Genomic DNA, 14190 nt, shown 5'->3' with positions numbered 1-14190 from the left:
CCGATCTCGCAATTAATGGACGCCGATTATCTCAAGTTGCGTGTGGTTCCACCAAATCGGTCTCCTTCCTTGTTTATATCTACCAAATCAGTCTCCTTCCTCGTTTATCTCTACTACCTACATTCATGGAAGGAATCAATCACGATCAACTGACGGTAATCAATCTCTATATATCCAAAAATACGGGTAGTTCTTTTTCCTTTTGCCCATGATGAATCCATCCAATAGCCGATCGTCTCGCTACGCAACCGGTCCCCCGAGCAAACCAGAGAAAGCCTAATCCCCTCCCCATCTCGTTTATTCTCCTGTGGGCCGGCATGACAGGTCGAGCGGCGCCAATCCAGCATCGGCGACATGCTTATGATGACATCAGGGGCTGGACGGGAGGTATCCATTCATCCTCTCTTCCTGAGCATACATCATCTCTCTCATATCGGCCATCTCATCGAAATGGCGCACGGCAGCGGCGATACGGCTCGTCGAGGGTGTTGCTGCGGCACCGATGTACGTACGTCCTTGCTTGAACCGAGGCGGCAGGGAGCTGAGGGGATAAAGGTGGTGCAGCGCTTGATCCGAGAAGGGCAATGATAGGCGGGGCGACGCCGCATTGGAGAGAGAGAGAGAGAGAGAGAGAGAGAGAGAGAGAGAGAGAGGGAGAGGGATAGAGAGAGGGAGAGAGGGAGGGAGGGAGAGCGAGGGGGAGAGAGAGGGAGAGGGAGAGAGAGAGAGTAGCCGATATTGGTCATGGTATGCTGCTGTTGCTGCTGCTATTCGCGATTGTTGTGCAGTAGAGAGAGAGGGAAGAAGAGAGAGAGATGAGTTCATATTGTTCATCATACCCTGCTGCTAGCATTAGCTGTTGTGTGAGAGGGAGAGAGAGAGATGATTCATTTTTGTTTTGTTGTTGTTGTTGTTGTTGTTGTGGCCCAATGGTGAAGAACAACAATGCGATTTGAGACTATCCATATATTTTGGCAGCATCAGAGTGCACCGATAACCTGTCGTAGAATCACATTGATGTAATCGTGAAGCTAAGGTGTGCGCCAAAGCTAATTTTATTTCATATCAGCCTTTTAATTTTAAGTGGTGGCGTGAAGGGTTGTCAAGTTATCTACGTGATGTAGTCATGTGATGCTCATGTGACTGAAGCTAATAACTGATCTGGATATATTATATTTCATGCAATTATGTGCACCAAGTTCTTACAACAGAAACATGATATTTCTCTTATTCAATTAATTTGCTTCAACACATCCCATGTTGTATATATGCCTTGGAAGTAAGATATTTCTCATATCTCATCAAATTCATCATAAAAAATAATTGCTCGGGAATTTGGAGAGGGAAGGAGCGAGATAGACACTACATGTTAATTATGGGTGTGTGGCCGAATCAGCTGCGACCAGACAAAAGTAACGGCAACGCGCAACGAAATTATCGAGTGAGTCGCCTTTAGTTTGTATTATGCAACGCACATAATCCAGTGGCTCATCAACTCCGGCGAGTCTCCTTTAAGTTCTATAATTGCCAGTGACTCATAAAACTAATCTGTACCGTACTACCATATTAAGGTGCACACATTATTTAGTTAAATGAATTTTCGTACTACAGTACTAGGCTGCAGAATTTTTTAGTTAGATGGAATTAATTAGGGGAGACAATTTCTTGTTTACCCTCACAAGAATGTATTTTAAATTAGGCATGACACACTGATTATCTTGTTTGGATTTAATTTGCCACAATCTGTATGTTTCTGTTTGTGTAGTCATGAAGAGGAAGACCATGCTTTCTTTTTAATAAACTACTAATAATAGAAGATAGGATCACTGTGGCGGAAGGTCATCCACGCTCTTTGACGTCTGGTTCCTGGCATCTCCATTGAGGATGTGAGGAGCGCGTTGTCGCCGTCTTCCATGAGTGGCTGGCCGTACATGGCTTGTCCTCGACATGTACGACAACTACTCCCTCCGTCCGAAAATAGTTGTCATCAAAATGGATAAAAAGAGATGTATCTAAAACTAAAATACGTCTAGATACATCCCCTCTTATCCATTTTGGTGACAAGTATTTACGGACGGAGGGAGTACGATGCTTCTGCTTGCCTTGTTTTATTTCTTCGTTTCCTCTGTTTTTTCCTTGTACCATTTAGATAGCTTTCTGAAATGCTAGGATCTGACAGCATCGATATGAACGTATGATGCATGTTCATGAAGGCCAGACAGTTGGGCGCGGAGAAGGTTATGCAGATGTGGGAAGACACACTGAGATGGAGGAAATAGTTAGACGTCAACACAATCCTTGATGAGATCACATTGGCCCGCTATAAATTACACAGAACTGGCAACCTCTGCTTATGTCTAACATTCAGTGTTTGATCATTTTGTCAGGATTTTGAGTTTGATGAACTGGATGAGGTATCAAAATGGACCGTCATTCTTCCCATGTATCAATAGTATGAAGCTACAAAAATACATATTTCTAATTTGTTATGTTCAGGATGATGAATTTCAAAGAGCCACTTGTGCCAAAGAAAATCACCTTCCACCATGGTTGCAAGATGAATGTCGCTCCACTCCAGTGTCTTAAGTTAAGGTTTTGCAGATTTTCATTTGTCAATACATATTTTTCTTTTGCATTTACCCATGATATCACTACATAGTTATAATGAAAAGAGAGATCTCCTTTGTCTGCTTGGGAAAAAAGAAACAGAAAGGACAATTTATGACTACAGTCCAATAGAAAAGGGCACACAATCTGCGGCAAGAAAAGTACATGTAACCAGAAGGATTACGTTTGGTGGCTTTCTCTACTATAATGACCTTTGTTTCTTTGAATGTCATTGAACTCTATATTGTTAGGCTACACCCGTGACACTTAATAATATAAGCATATGTTTGAATATTTTCTGAATTTTGTAGAGAGGAGCGGAGATGATGTATTTGATATTCCAAAATTTACTAAGTAGGTGTATGTTTTATTTGTCTTTTCCATTTGGAAATGTTTACTGATTAATGAGTTGTTTCTGTTGTACTATGCTTGGATTCATACTAGAGTGACAAGATAAAAGAGTCATTTTATACAATTGCTATGTATGATTCTTTTTGCACTATTTCATACAGATCTACACAACTTTTGTATTACTTTTAAGATTTTAGGCTTGTGAAAATGATAGGGAGGGATAGGTTATGAGACAAATCACCAGTGCTTGCCAATAGATAAGGTAATGTCCAGCAAGTGATCGACAACCTGCCTTGACTGGTCATTTCTTTTATATTATCATCATGTATTTTATATTATCATCATGCAACAGAAAGGCTGAACATGCAGTGGCATGGATGCTGTCGTTTTATTGGTAGTGCAAAAGGCAGGAAACAAATGGTTGGTGCTCCTTGGTACTACTTTCTTGCATAGCCTAGGCAAAATTAAGGGATATGTTTTTTTCTTGTGGATTAATGCTCTTACAAATCTACTTCAAAGTGTTGATTAATTTTTGGGATGTTTGCTAATGTGTAGGTCCTGTCGTTGCTCTCTTTATTTTGGTGAGGAATGGTTGTCCCTTTGCCGATAACATTTCACTTCAGATTCTGAAGACGCATAATGTATATTAGTTTTGGCTAAATTTCAAACAAGTGTACTATGATGGTAATTTTAGTAGCTTCACACTGGTCTAGATTTAGAATACGCTAGCTAACTTCATATCCGTTGTCAGAGAGATCACTTTAGAAGTTACTAGGTGATTCCCTTTTATCACAATTTCTAACTGTAGCACCGTATATTATGTCAGTGTTATATATTGATTAATATACTAAGGTTCTCACTTCTAAAACATGATATTTTCACGATGCAAGTATACTAAAGAATAGCACACATCTTCATACATGAGTTGCTTGTTTGCTGAAATTTTATCCTTGAAAGATATGAGAAGTTGGTAAAATTGGTCTTGCATGCCTAAATTTCACTAGAAGGGACATTAAGATTATGTCTATGCGCACATAATATAATTTGTCCTTCTGTTCATAGAACATGAAGTACTATAGTGCAATTGGGCAAACAAAAGCTTAATTAATTGAGCACCATATGAAATTTGGGCGAGATGCTTAATTCAAAAACCACCATAATGGTGTTCCACTCGACCTAAAAAATATACTCCCTCCGTCCGAAAATACTTGTCATCAAAATAGATAAAAAGGGATGTATCTAGAACTAATATACATCTAGATACATCCCCTTTTATTCATTTTGGTGACAAGTATTTCCGGACGAAGGGAGTACAAGACAATTTGTTGTCGAGCAAAATCATAATGGTGTTCCACTCAACTAAAAATGACAATATAATTTGTTATCAACGCGTCGATAATTATTTTTTCAAGTGCATCTACAATTGTTGATTTGCCCCGTAGCAACGCACGGGCACTTAACTAGTTATAGCAGTAGTGCAGTAAGATGGTGCTAATGTAATGCAAGAGATCATCAAAGTTGACATAATTAAGTCGGCGTATCTTTGGTCAGCAAGACCGAAGAGCCACGTACGTACTCTCTCCGTTCAGAAATATTTGTTGGGAAAATGAATGTATCTAGACATATTTTAGTTCTAGATACATTCATTTTCGCGACACTAATTCCGGACAAAGGGAGTAAATACGTGGTACTCAGATCGCCTACCTATCTTGTTGGTTCGGCCGGTGTCTCTCCTGCCGACCCATTTGTGCGCTGCAGGCACTGTAATGAAAAGAAAGGAGCAGGTTAACCTTTGGGCGTGCACCCGACAGGTGCGCTAATTAAGTACTTCTCTGTAAACTAATACTCCCTCCGTTCAAAAATACTTGTTGGGAAAATGGATGTATCTAGACATATATTAGTTCTAGATACATTTATTTTCGCGATAAGTAATTTCGGACGGAGGGAGTAATTTTTTTAATTAGTGATCTAAAGAATCTAATTAGTTTACGGAGGACTCAGTCGATAAATGAATTTGCAAGCCGGTAACACGATCAGAGAGAGAAGGTGGGGATTAAATAAGAGTCCAACCATTTGTCATATGGATTTGCTAGTTGACCAGGGTTAAGGCCAGCAAGGCAGCAAGAGTGCTTTTAGGTCTCCAGTCTAAACTCCCACTCTACTATCAAGAGAGAATATAGGTAGCACAAACTGTCATGTCAGTGTTTAACTGAGCATTTGCCTTGGACGATACACCAAGGGATGCATGAACCTATTTACACTTGTGGGGTCAGGAATGAAACATAACCTTACAAGCCTCTTCTGAAAAGGTAAGAGCTTACACATCTTTAGCCATGTGAAAAATGCAGGGAAAATTCGACTCGCAGAAAGACTCGACCCCTAGTTTCTTTTGCTGTGAGGTCAAATGCTAAATCATAAATGTTCAGATATCAGTTAGGATGAGTGAAAGAGAGATGTAACCACCACCCGATTAAGAAATCATTCTGCATTGCTACGTCACAACATATCCGGACCCATCCATATCCCATAACCTTGTAGTAGTAGTAGGCAAACAACAGGGACAGCACCAAGGTCGGAAATTCTTCTCCCAGATTTACAATGCCAAAAAATCCCCATAGAATCCATACATTATATTGCGAACAAATCCATCACCTTCTCATCTAACAGCGATTCAAATTGTGTCTCAGGTCGGTCGAATCGATAACACACAACGCATATGTGGCTACTTCCTGAACAATCCTGAGCTCTGGAGCGCCTTGCAGTAGTCCGAGGCGACGGGAGATCTCCTCACCATGTCCCATATCTTGGCCGAGCTCCTCAGCCAGTCGCGCTCTGTGAGGTTCTTCGAGAACGGCCTCAACGGCCTCGCGAGGACCTGCAACGGCAGCAACGTACACAGCGGACTGACTTAACGGGGCCGTTAATAAATGCTTGAGTAAATAAACAAGATAAGCTAAGAACATGCTGCATGTCTGACAGCGATTTTTTTTTCATTTTAAATGGTTTCAAGACTGGAGTATATAAATCTATATGTAATTTCAACTCGGACTAGAAAAGATACCTGATCACGAAGCTTTCCTAGCATGGATGAGTATGTCCCATACTCAAACTTTGCTGAGTTATCATGTGATCTTAATGGAAGAAGGAATACGTCCTGCTGGCTGGAGCTCAAGTCTTCAACTTTCGTGCTTGGAGCAACCGAGGAATCGGTAACTTCAGGTGTCGCACTAGAGCTGCCAATGTTAAATGAGGACGACTCAAAGTGTTTTTCAAGAGTCTCCCGTAGAAGCATGAGCTTTGAAGGAGAAAAGTCATGTTCCCTCAATCTGTTCAATTAGAAAACACCACCAATCAAATTACTAAAATTAAACCAGTAGACGGATGTATTAAGTATGGAAGTGGTATCTGCTCATATGATCATTTTGCAGCAACATTCTTTTTCTAACCAACAGGAAATTCAAAAGATCTGTTTATTCAGATGAATATAAATGAGTATCTGATAACAGGAAAAATACACTCTCCTAAGGCAAGTACAACAGTTCATTTTGACCAACAGTATATAGAAAAGATCAATATATTCAGAGAAATATAAATGAGTTGATAACATGAAAAGACACTCTCTTAAAGAGAGTAGAACAGTTCATAATGCTCACCTAGAATGCACAAAACAGAGATCGGCCATATAATCTTCACTGGTTGATTGGTTATCATTTTTATTTTCCTTGTCTGGCGTAGATGATGTCAACAATGATGGGTCAGGTATGTTATTCTTCAGCAAATCAACCTGTAAAATTACATTACAACACTCATTTCAGCATTGTACAATATTGTCAAATATCACTTCTAACATAGGGTCATCAGTCAACATAGTTGAAGTACATGAACAGAGACTCAGAGTAACTGCAGAAGTTTTCAGTAGAATATAATACAATGGTTCACTCTCCAAATGCTGGATAAGAAACATGTGCTATTATCAACTATGCATATGCATAATATGCTGAGGAGTGTGACAGGTGAAACAGGTAAAGTGAGATATACGCCAAGGAAATCTCAATTTTGAATTAAATTGGAAGAATCAGGCAATCTGTGGCAGTATGTAGCCAACATAAGTTAGCTTTTTTTCTCTTGAAGAAGAAGAAAAAGAAAATGGTGGAAACCACAGATAAACAAAATGCAAAAGAGAATACTACTACCCATGCAAATTACCAATCTGCTCCACTAAAGTCAGAAGGTTGCAAGATTAGACCATTAATGATTTTAGTCTCCCTAAAACAAGATTTAGAACTCATATACTCAGTAATGACCCTCTAAATGTAATTTGTTTCATTGTTCTGCATATATTACTAGAATAGGCTCCACTAAACAGGGGGTTTCCGACAAAATTGGCAGTTCACACTACCAGGTGAACAAACTATTTTAATGCTCGAAAGAAGGAAGTGTATCTACAGAGAAAATATAGCCAAACAACTTACCGTAAGCATGAGATGCCACATGGAAAAATCATTGATCCCGTCTGACACAACCAACACAATATTACAGACAGATGCCAAGAAAACACCAAGCTAAAGAAATTCCTTGCAGAACAACAGAAAATACCGATCAATTACTGTGAACCACAAAGGTAAAGCCAGCAGCAACACAGTCAGGTGTAAGAATTAAAGTAAATCATTTACCTGGATTCCCATTAGCTCATGGGCCAGGTCTGCTGGTAATGGATCGCCATTAAGAACAGGAAGTGAAGATGAACCATCTGGCCTCATCATATCCATTAGGATGGATGGACTGTATACCGGCTGCAGGATAATTGATTGCATTCGAGAATATTATCAGCAAGATTTTTAGCTTAACTGTCCTAGTATTTGGACCACACCAGTGCAGTGCTGAGAGTAAACTAAGTTCATCTTACCTGAGTGTCGAGAAGTATAACTCGTTCATGAGATATCCTGAAATCAACACCTGCAGTACAGTGCTTTGCCATTGCTTTGATTTCCTCAGTTTGCGTAGCAAAAGGAGGATGCATTCCTGCAGAGAATGGTCACCTGATTGAATTTTCGTTTGCCCAAGTTTGGTGCCAAATGAACTGCTAAAGGTATTTTTGCTATGATTCTCAGCAGCACATGGGCACGGAAAAGCTTTTGAAATTTTTGATAAGTAGAAGAAGCATAGAAGTTGGAAACAGAATAGATATTACAATGCCGCAACATTTAACAATAATGTCTGTATTACTATATTATCAACTAAAAGGTGAACCTGCAACTAATGCTTATAAGTGCATGTCGTTTGAATTCTTAATTGAGTACAACAAAGTCAACTAGAACCACTACAACAACCAGTGTAAGACTGAATGACTGCTACACAGAGTAAAAGGAACCATAATAGAAGTAAAAGGGAATCATAATATAAGTGCAATGAACCATATAATTAAATGTACCAGTTGAGCTTCCGTCATATCCATAAAGCTCGTTCATGATGGTTGACTTGCCCACACCAGGTGGACCGATTATCCCGATCACCATGAAATCATTGTTCTCTGTCAGATACTGCGAAAAGGAAGAACACGAGACATATCTTAAACGACTGGTGTAGAGCATCGAAAATTGTAGTGCAAGATCTCAGCTTGCTCAGCACAACACATCTTAGTAGGGAAGTAACAACTACAGTAGTAACAAGTAGTCAAAGCACGAGACATATGAAGCTAATTCATACTCAGCTACATGTTTAAACGACATATGAAGTACTGGAGGAATCAGCCAATTCTTTTGCACTATAAAATGCAGTTAAGCAGCCCAAATTCATCCATCGCCACTCTTGAATTAAGCAGTAAGAAGTGGGGGAGACAAGGGGGTTGTGCACGCACCGGTAGGATCTTGTCGGTGTGGACCTCCCAGGCGTCGGAGACGAGGCTGAGCGAGCCAGGCTGCGGCCCCTGCCGCGCGCGGGCGCCGCCGCCGCCGCCAGCGCCCTCGTCGTCGGCGCCGGAGGAAGAGGGGGGCGGCAGAGGCGGCTTCGCGAGGAGGATCTTGGGCGGAGGCGGTGGCGGAGGGTGGGAGGAAGATGAGGATGAGGAGCCCCGGTCGCTGACGCCGGCGAGCAGTTGCGGCTGTCCGGCGGCCATGGCGGCGTGGGTACTCCGCACCGCACTTGGGCTTCTGTCTCGGCTGGAGCGCAGAGTTTTAAGGGCCCTGTTACTATCAGTTCATCAGTCCGGGCCGGCCCATCATCGGTTTTATGAGTCACTCTCAAATGCTCCAATGTCGGCCTTTTCTTATTATATGCACATAAAAAAATGTATGCACTTCAGAAAAAAAAGCACGTACGCACGTGCGTTGCAATGGGAGAAAAAAAAATAGCATGCACTCAAATTTAATGAGAATTGTATGGGCAAGCAAAATGCCCATGCTTCACTATGAAGAAAGCGCCAAACTCCTCTTCAACTTTCTCATGCGTTAGGGTGTGTTTGGTAGCATGTATGGACCTAGCCGAGTTGTTCTCCTCTGATACATGCTGAATGTAGAAATGCCAAGTCCATGCATTTGTTGTGTATGCACTGAGACATGCTGAGCTGAGACTTTGTTTGACAGCCTGCATCTGTTTAGACATGCTGAACAATTTCGAATTCCGAATAATATTTTTGACCGGTGACCAAAAATTTAAACATATTTTGAAATTCTGAACTTTTATCGAGAATTGAAATAAAATTTGAAATTCTAAACATTTTCAAAAAATTTAAATAAATTTTGAACATTTGGAAATATAACAAAATTTCGAATTCTAAATACTTTTTTTACAAATTTAAACAAAATTTAAATTCTGATTTTTTTTTGAAATTCAAAATATTTTTTGAAAATTTAAACAAATTTTGAAATACTGAACATTGTTGAAAATTAAAAATTTTGAACATTTTCCGAAAATTAAACAAAATTTGAAATTATGAACATTTTTAAAAAATTTAACCAAAAATTGAAATTCAAACAATTTCAAAAATTTAAACAAAATTCGAAGTTCTGAAAATTTTCAAAAATCTAAACAAAGTTTGAAATTCTGAATATTTTTTGATTTTTTTGAAACTCTGAACATTTTTTTTAAATTGAAACATATCTGGAGGTGGTCTGATGGGTGGGGATGAGGGTTGGGGCGAGCATGGCTGTCTCCATGCACCCTCTCTGGGGTGTATGAGATGGGCATGGCTGAGAGCCCTTTTTACATCAGTCCAGGTGAGCCCATGCACCCTACAAACAAGCAAAAGTGGGTCGGATTGAGAACTTTTGCCCTCATGCACCGTACTAAACACACCATGACGGGGTTCAGCGTATTTACCGAGGTTGGCTTCTATCTAGCGACACAGGCCTTGGTAGACACTTCAAAAATCGCAAGCCCCTCCGCGTCGATCTGAAGTAAGAAGTCGACCATGATGAGCTCGCCACCATCCTATGCCATGCCAGTGGTAGCTATGTTATGTACTTAGGGCTTGTACAATGATAGGTGCTTTAAAAAGTGTTTAGAAAAATAAACTGGGATTTTCTGAAGCTCCAGTGCCCATTTCTATAGAGAGACGTCTAACTAAGCGTCTACCCTTTATAAATAAGCATCGATGCTTAAGGAAACATGAGTTTATTCCTCTAAGAAGCTTCCCTAAGCGTCTTGCATTGTACAGGGCCTTCGTCGCGTCTTTGACGGTGTGTGGATGCCATCAGGCACCATTGATCCATCGCTTGCCTTAGAGCATCTACAGCCGCATCAATATAATTTGATCCCTCAAATGCCCGCGGACGTGCCCGGTCAGTCCGTTTTCATCTTCACTTTTCTCTCTCCAAATAACCACACTCCTCATTTTATGGCATTTCAGTGAACAGGTTGTGTGCAACACCGTAGAGCACGTGGCCTGGGAAGAGAGAAGGCAGATGATTCCTTGCCGGATGCGGTGGCGGCGGCAAGCATCATCGTTTCCTCCGCCCGTGCTACACCTGTCTCGTCTGCTCACGCCGTCGTCGTCGCGAGGTGCCACCTCCTCGGCGTGTGCATGCCGCACATCCATGCTGACAGCGAGAGAGAGATGAGAGAGGAGGATTGGGTTGCTGCATATGGGACCCGGGGTGATGCCTATGACGTGTAGGAGAGTGCCAGGTGTGACAGGGCGTGACCGGACCCCCTCATACTCGCCCCAGCTTTGGGATGGGTTTGAGGGATGCCGGTTAGTTCAGACGTTTAGCGGTAAAATAAGGGGTCCGGTTGGTTCACTCTTTTTTGACCGGACACTGATCGGACGAACGTTTCGGGTTTTTAGGGAGAGAGTAGGGGGTCCGGCTGTAGATGCTCTTAGCATAGAAAACATATGGATGGTTGAGTGCAAAGAGAATTAAAGATGTTGCAGCTCAATGATCGTGTGCCATTGGCATGTCGATGCATCACCACTTTTATGTCCCCGGCGAGTGTGTCCGGTGCAGTTTTGGCAATCTGAAAAAGCAGAGAAAAGATATAGTGAAAAAATAGAGAAAATATATCTATATCTATATTTATATTTATACTTTCTATATAGTGTACGAGTTTTGAATGTTTGAATTCAGGCATTGAAATGTGTTTCTGGCCGTTCACTGGGCTCCATCCGACGGTTTATAACACAGGGATTCGCTGCTACAGTGTCATTCAGTGTTATCTAGGTTGTTCTAGAAATATCGATCGATTGGCGCCAAGCAGGGACCCCACTGCATATCAGTTCGTTGAGGCAAACAGTCACCGTGCCATATTCGCATCGCGTGGAGCTGTCCAAACTGTTTTATACTTTCTTCATTCTATAATGTAGTGCTTCCTTTATCCCCGTGCTTTAACTTTGACCGTAAATTTAACTACCAAGACCGATTGCGGCGGGAGCAAAAATTATATCAGTGAATTCGTATTCAAAAGAAGTTTTCAATTATATAATTTTTTCTCCCGCCGCAGTTGGTCTCGTTGGTTAAATTTATGATCAAAGTTGGACCTCAGAAAGCGTGGACGCATTATATTTTGGAGGGCTACATGGCCTGTGTGGTCAGATAAACAAATCTGACAGGAGGTGACAAAGTAGAAGGATAAAGAATAAAATATAATATAAACAAATCAAACCAGGTGCAGCGCCCACATTCGTACTTCTTTTTTAGCGTGCACATATACATGGCCGCATTCTGGGTGGAAGGTTGTAGTAAATGCTAGTACTGTGAGACATACCAATAGGTAGGGTAGGCATTACCTAAACCTAGGCATATATGTATCCGCTTTTTCAAAATGTATTTTAAACATGTTTGGAAAACTCAAAAAGTACAAAACAAAATTTCACACGTATATTATCACAAAAAATGTGCGGGAAATAAAATTCTACGGATAATTGCCTTTTTATTTTTTTCTCTGTATAAAAGATAAATTCTAGTGCTTCTAAATAGCATATCACAACACGTCTTTTTTGTCTTTTTTGCACATGCAAAAAAAGCTGTTTAATTCTCCCGCAAAACTTTCTATTCGCATGTGGAACATGGTGGGAGATTAATGCGTGCAACTATTTTCAGAAATTTTTGTCATCTACAAATGTGTTCTTCGAAGTGGGTTCATATGTATTTTTTTAAGAATGTGTTTTCCAAAATGAGCTCATATGTAAGTTTCAGAATTTTTTGTCATTTAGAAATGTATTTTTCAAAGCCGCAATAGGTAGCCCAATTTTTGTGCAAATTACTTATTCATGTGATAGTGATTGCGTAAGAACACAGGAAGCTTTCTTATGCTAATTCCAAGTACATGGACAATGAATATTTGTTTCACTTCTCGGTCATTTTCATGACTTATTTTCTCTAAAATCACTCTGCAACGTAAAAGACGCGCATAGCGCGGGCATACATACTAGTAGTAGTAGTAGAGAAAGATCTTATGGAGCACGTCTGATTATCAGCGCCGCATCATCGGTATGCAGGCTAACTCTCAGCTGAGATGGAGGTAAGGGGCTAAGGGCCATAGCCGTGCTGGCACTGGCAAAGATCTGGTGCAGGGGAGCAATTGCAATCGTGAAAAGCATCTCCCTGCGGAAATACACTTTGTTTCCTGGTTTGGGATTTTTTTAATAATTAAACAAAAAGTCAAAATAGTTCAGAATTATTTTTTGGATAAACTTGACTTAATGCACTAGTACATGATTTTTTACGAAAAAAGCCCAACATTGACTTCATAGCGAAGAAGACAAAATTTATTTGCTATTATAGGTCACTATTCACACTATTTTGGCCAAAAATTTGTCCTTTTTGAAAAGAAGTCAAAGAAGGACTTTCTTTTTATAAATTTTTTCTCACAAGTACAATGGAAGGTCGCGTTTATTTCAAAAATATTTTCAGATTTTTTGACTTTTTGTTGAATTACTAAAAAAATTCTATATAGGATGTAGATGTCCCCATAGACCAAACGTCCGCGTGTCTACCTACCGCAAGCCACAGTGATGAGTAAAAGGATCCCTAAGCTGGGCATTTGCCATTACCCTCCAAGAGCCCAGGATCATATCCTACCAACACTACCCAAATCCCAGTCGCTCAAGTATCTGAAACATGTAATCCCATGATAATAAATCAAAGAGAGAATTTCTTATTTGACACTACCTTAAAATGTGGTTCCTTATTTGGCCCTGAGAAAATTTTTCTTCCCTATTTGACATGTAGTCTAAATTTCTTTTCCAATATGACACTCTAGTACATTTTGTTCACTAACGGTGTTAAAGACATACATGAAAAGACCTTTTTACCCCTGGTGCATAAGGTGACCAAAAATCTACATGACAATATCTACAGTTATGTTACATATTTGGTCATAACCTCCCCTGTAATTTGATCCCATATCTCACAAGAGACCATACTCCCACCCTTGGTGGGCTTGCACCCGGTAGTAGCAAACCAAGCGAAGGAGAAAAACATGGGACATTTAAATTGTTGTGCATGCCACTAATTTAGCTTTTGTGAGACGGTAAGCATCCAACTACTTGCTACTAGAATCAAGGAACCGTGCATGTAGTCCTTACTTTTCAAGCATTAGAAAATACAAGGATTATTCATTGGACAGTATATACTTCATGTTTCAGACCAAAAGTAGTATATTTTATACGAGGAGGAAGTTAGGCAGCATACATATGGGTTTTTTTTTGCGAGTGAGCGTACATATGGTTGATACAGTATATATACGTCATGTCTCCAAGAGAACTGGTAGTGTGTGTGTGTGTGTGTGTGTCTA

General features: G+C 40.4%; 1 protein-coding gene across 1 annotated transcript; it reads right to left on the bottom strand.

Moving 5' to 3' along the window:
- Positions 1 to 5428: 5428 nt before the first annotated feature.
- On the bottom strand, positions 5429 to 9087 carry LOC119332264 (protein SMG9-like). Its single transcript, XM_037605446.1, has 8 exons — positions 8816 to 9087; positions 8390 to 8498; positions 7865 to 7980; positions 7632 to 7751; positions 7431 to 7520; positions 6612 to 6742; positions 6020 to 6284; positions 5429 to 5833 (listed from the first exon to the last, which is right to left on the bottom strand). Exons 1-8 carry the CDS (start codon positions 9071 to 9073, stop codon positions 5681 to 5683), a joined length of 1242 nt encoding a protein of 413 aa, XP_037461343.1. The 5' UTR covers positions 9074 to 9087; the 3' UTR covers positions 5429 to 5680.
- Between the last annotated feature and the right edge of the window lie 5103 nt (positions 9088 to 14190).

This window comes from Triticum dicoccoides, chromosome 7A (assembly GCF_002162155.2).
Source record: "Triticum dicoccoides isolate Atlit2015 ecotype Zavitan chromosome 7A, WEW_v2.0, whole genome shotgun sequence".
NCBI lineage: Eukaryota > Viridiplantae > Streptophyta > Magnoliopsida > Poales > Poaceae > Triticum > Triticum dicoccoides.
This window is presented reverse-complemented; position numbering and strand designations above follow the sequence as displayed.

Excerpts from the sequence above, each read along its gene's own strand:
- LOC119332264 (XM_037605446.1), bottom strand. The coding sequence starts at position 9,073 with ATGGCCGCCGGACAGCCGCAACTGCTCGCCGGCGTCAGCGACCGGGGC. Across the intron at positions 7,981-8,389 it reads ATATGACGGAAGCTCAACTG|GAATGCATCCTCCTTTTGCT; the intron begins GTACATTTAATT and ends CATTCTCTGCAG. Across the intron at positions 6,285-6,611 it reads CTCTGTTTTGTGCATTCTAG|ATTGAGGGAACATGACTTTT; the intron begins GTGAGCATTATG and ends CTAATTGAACAG.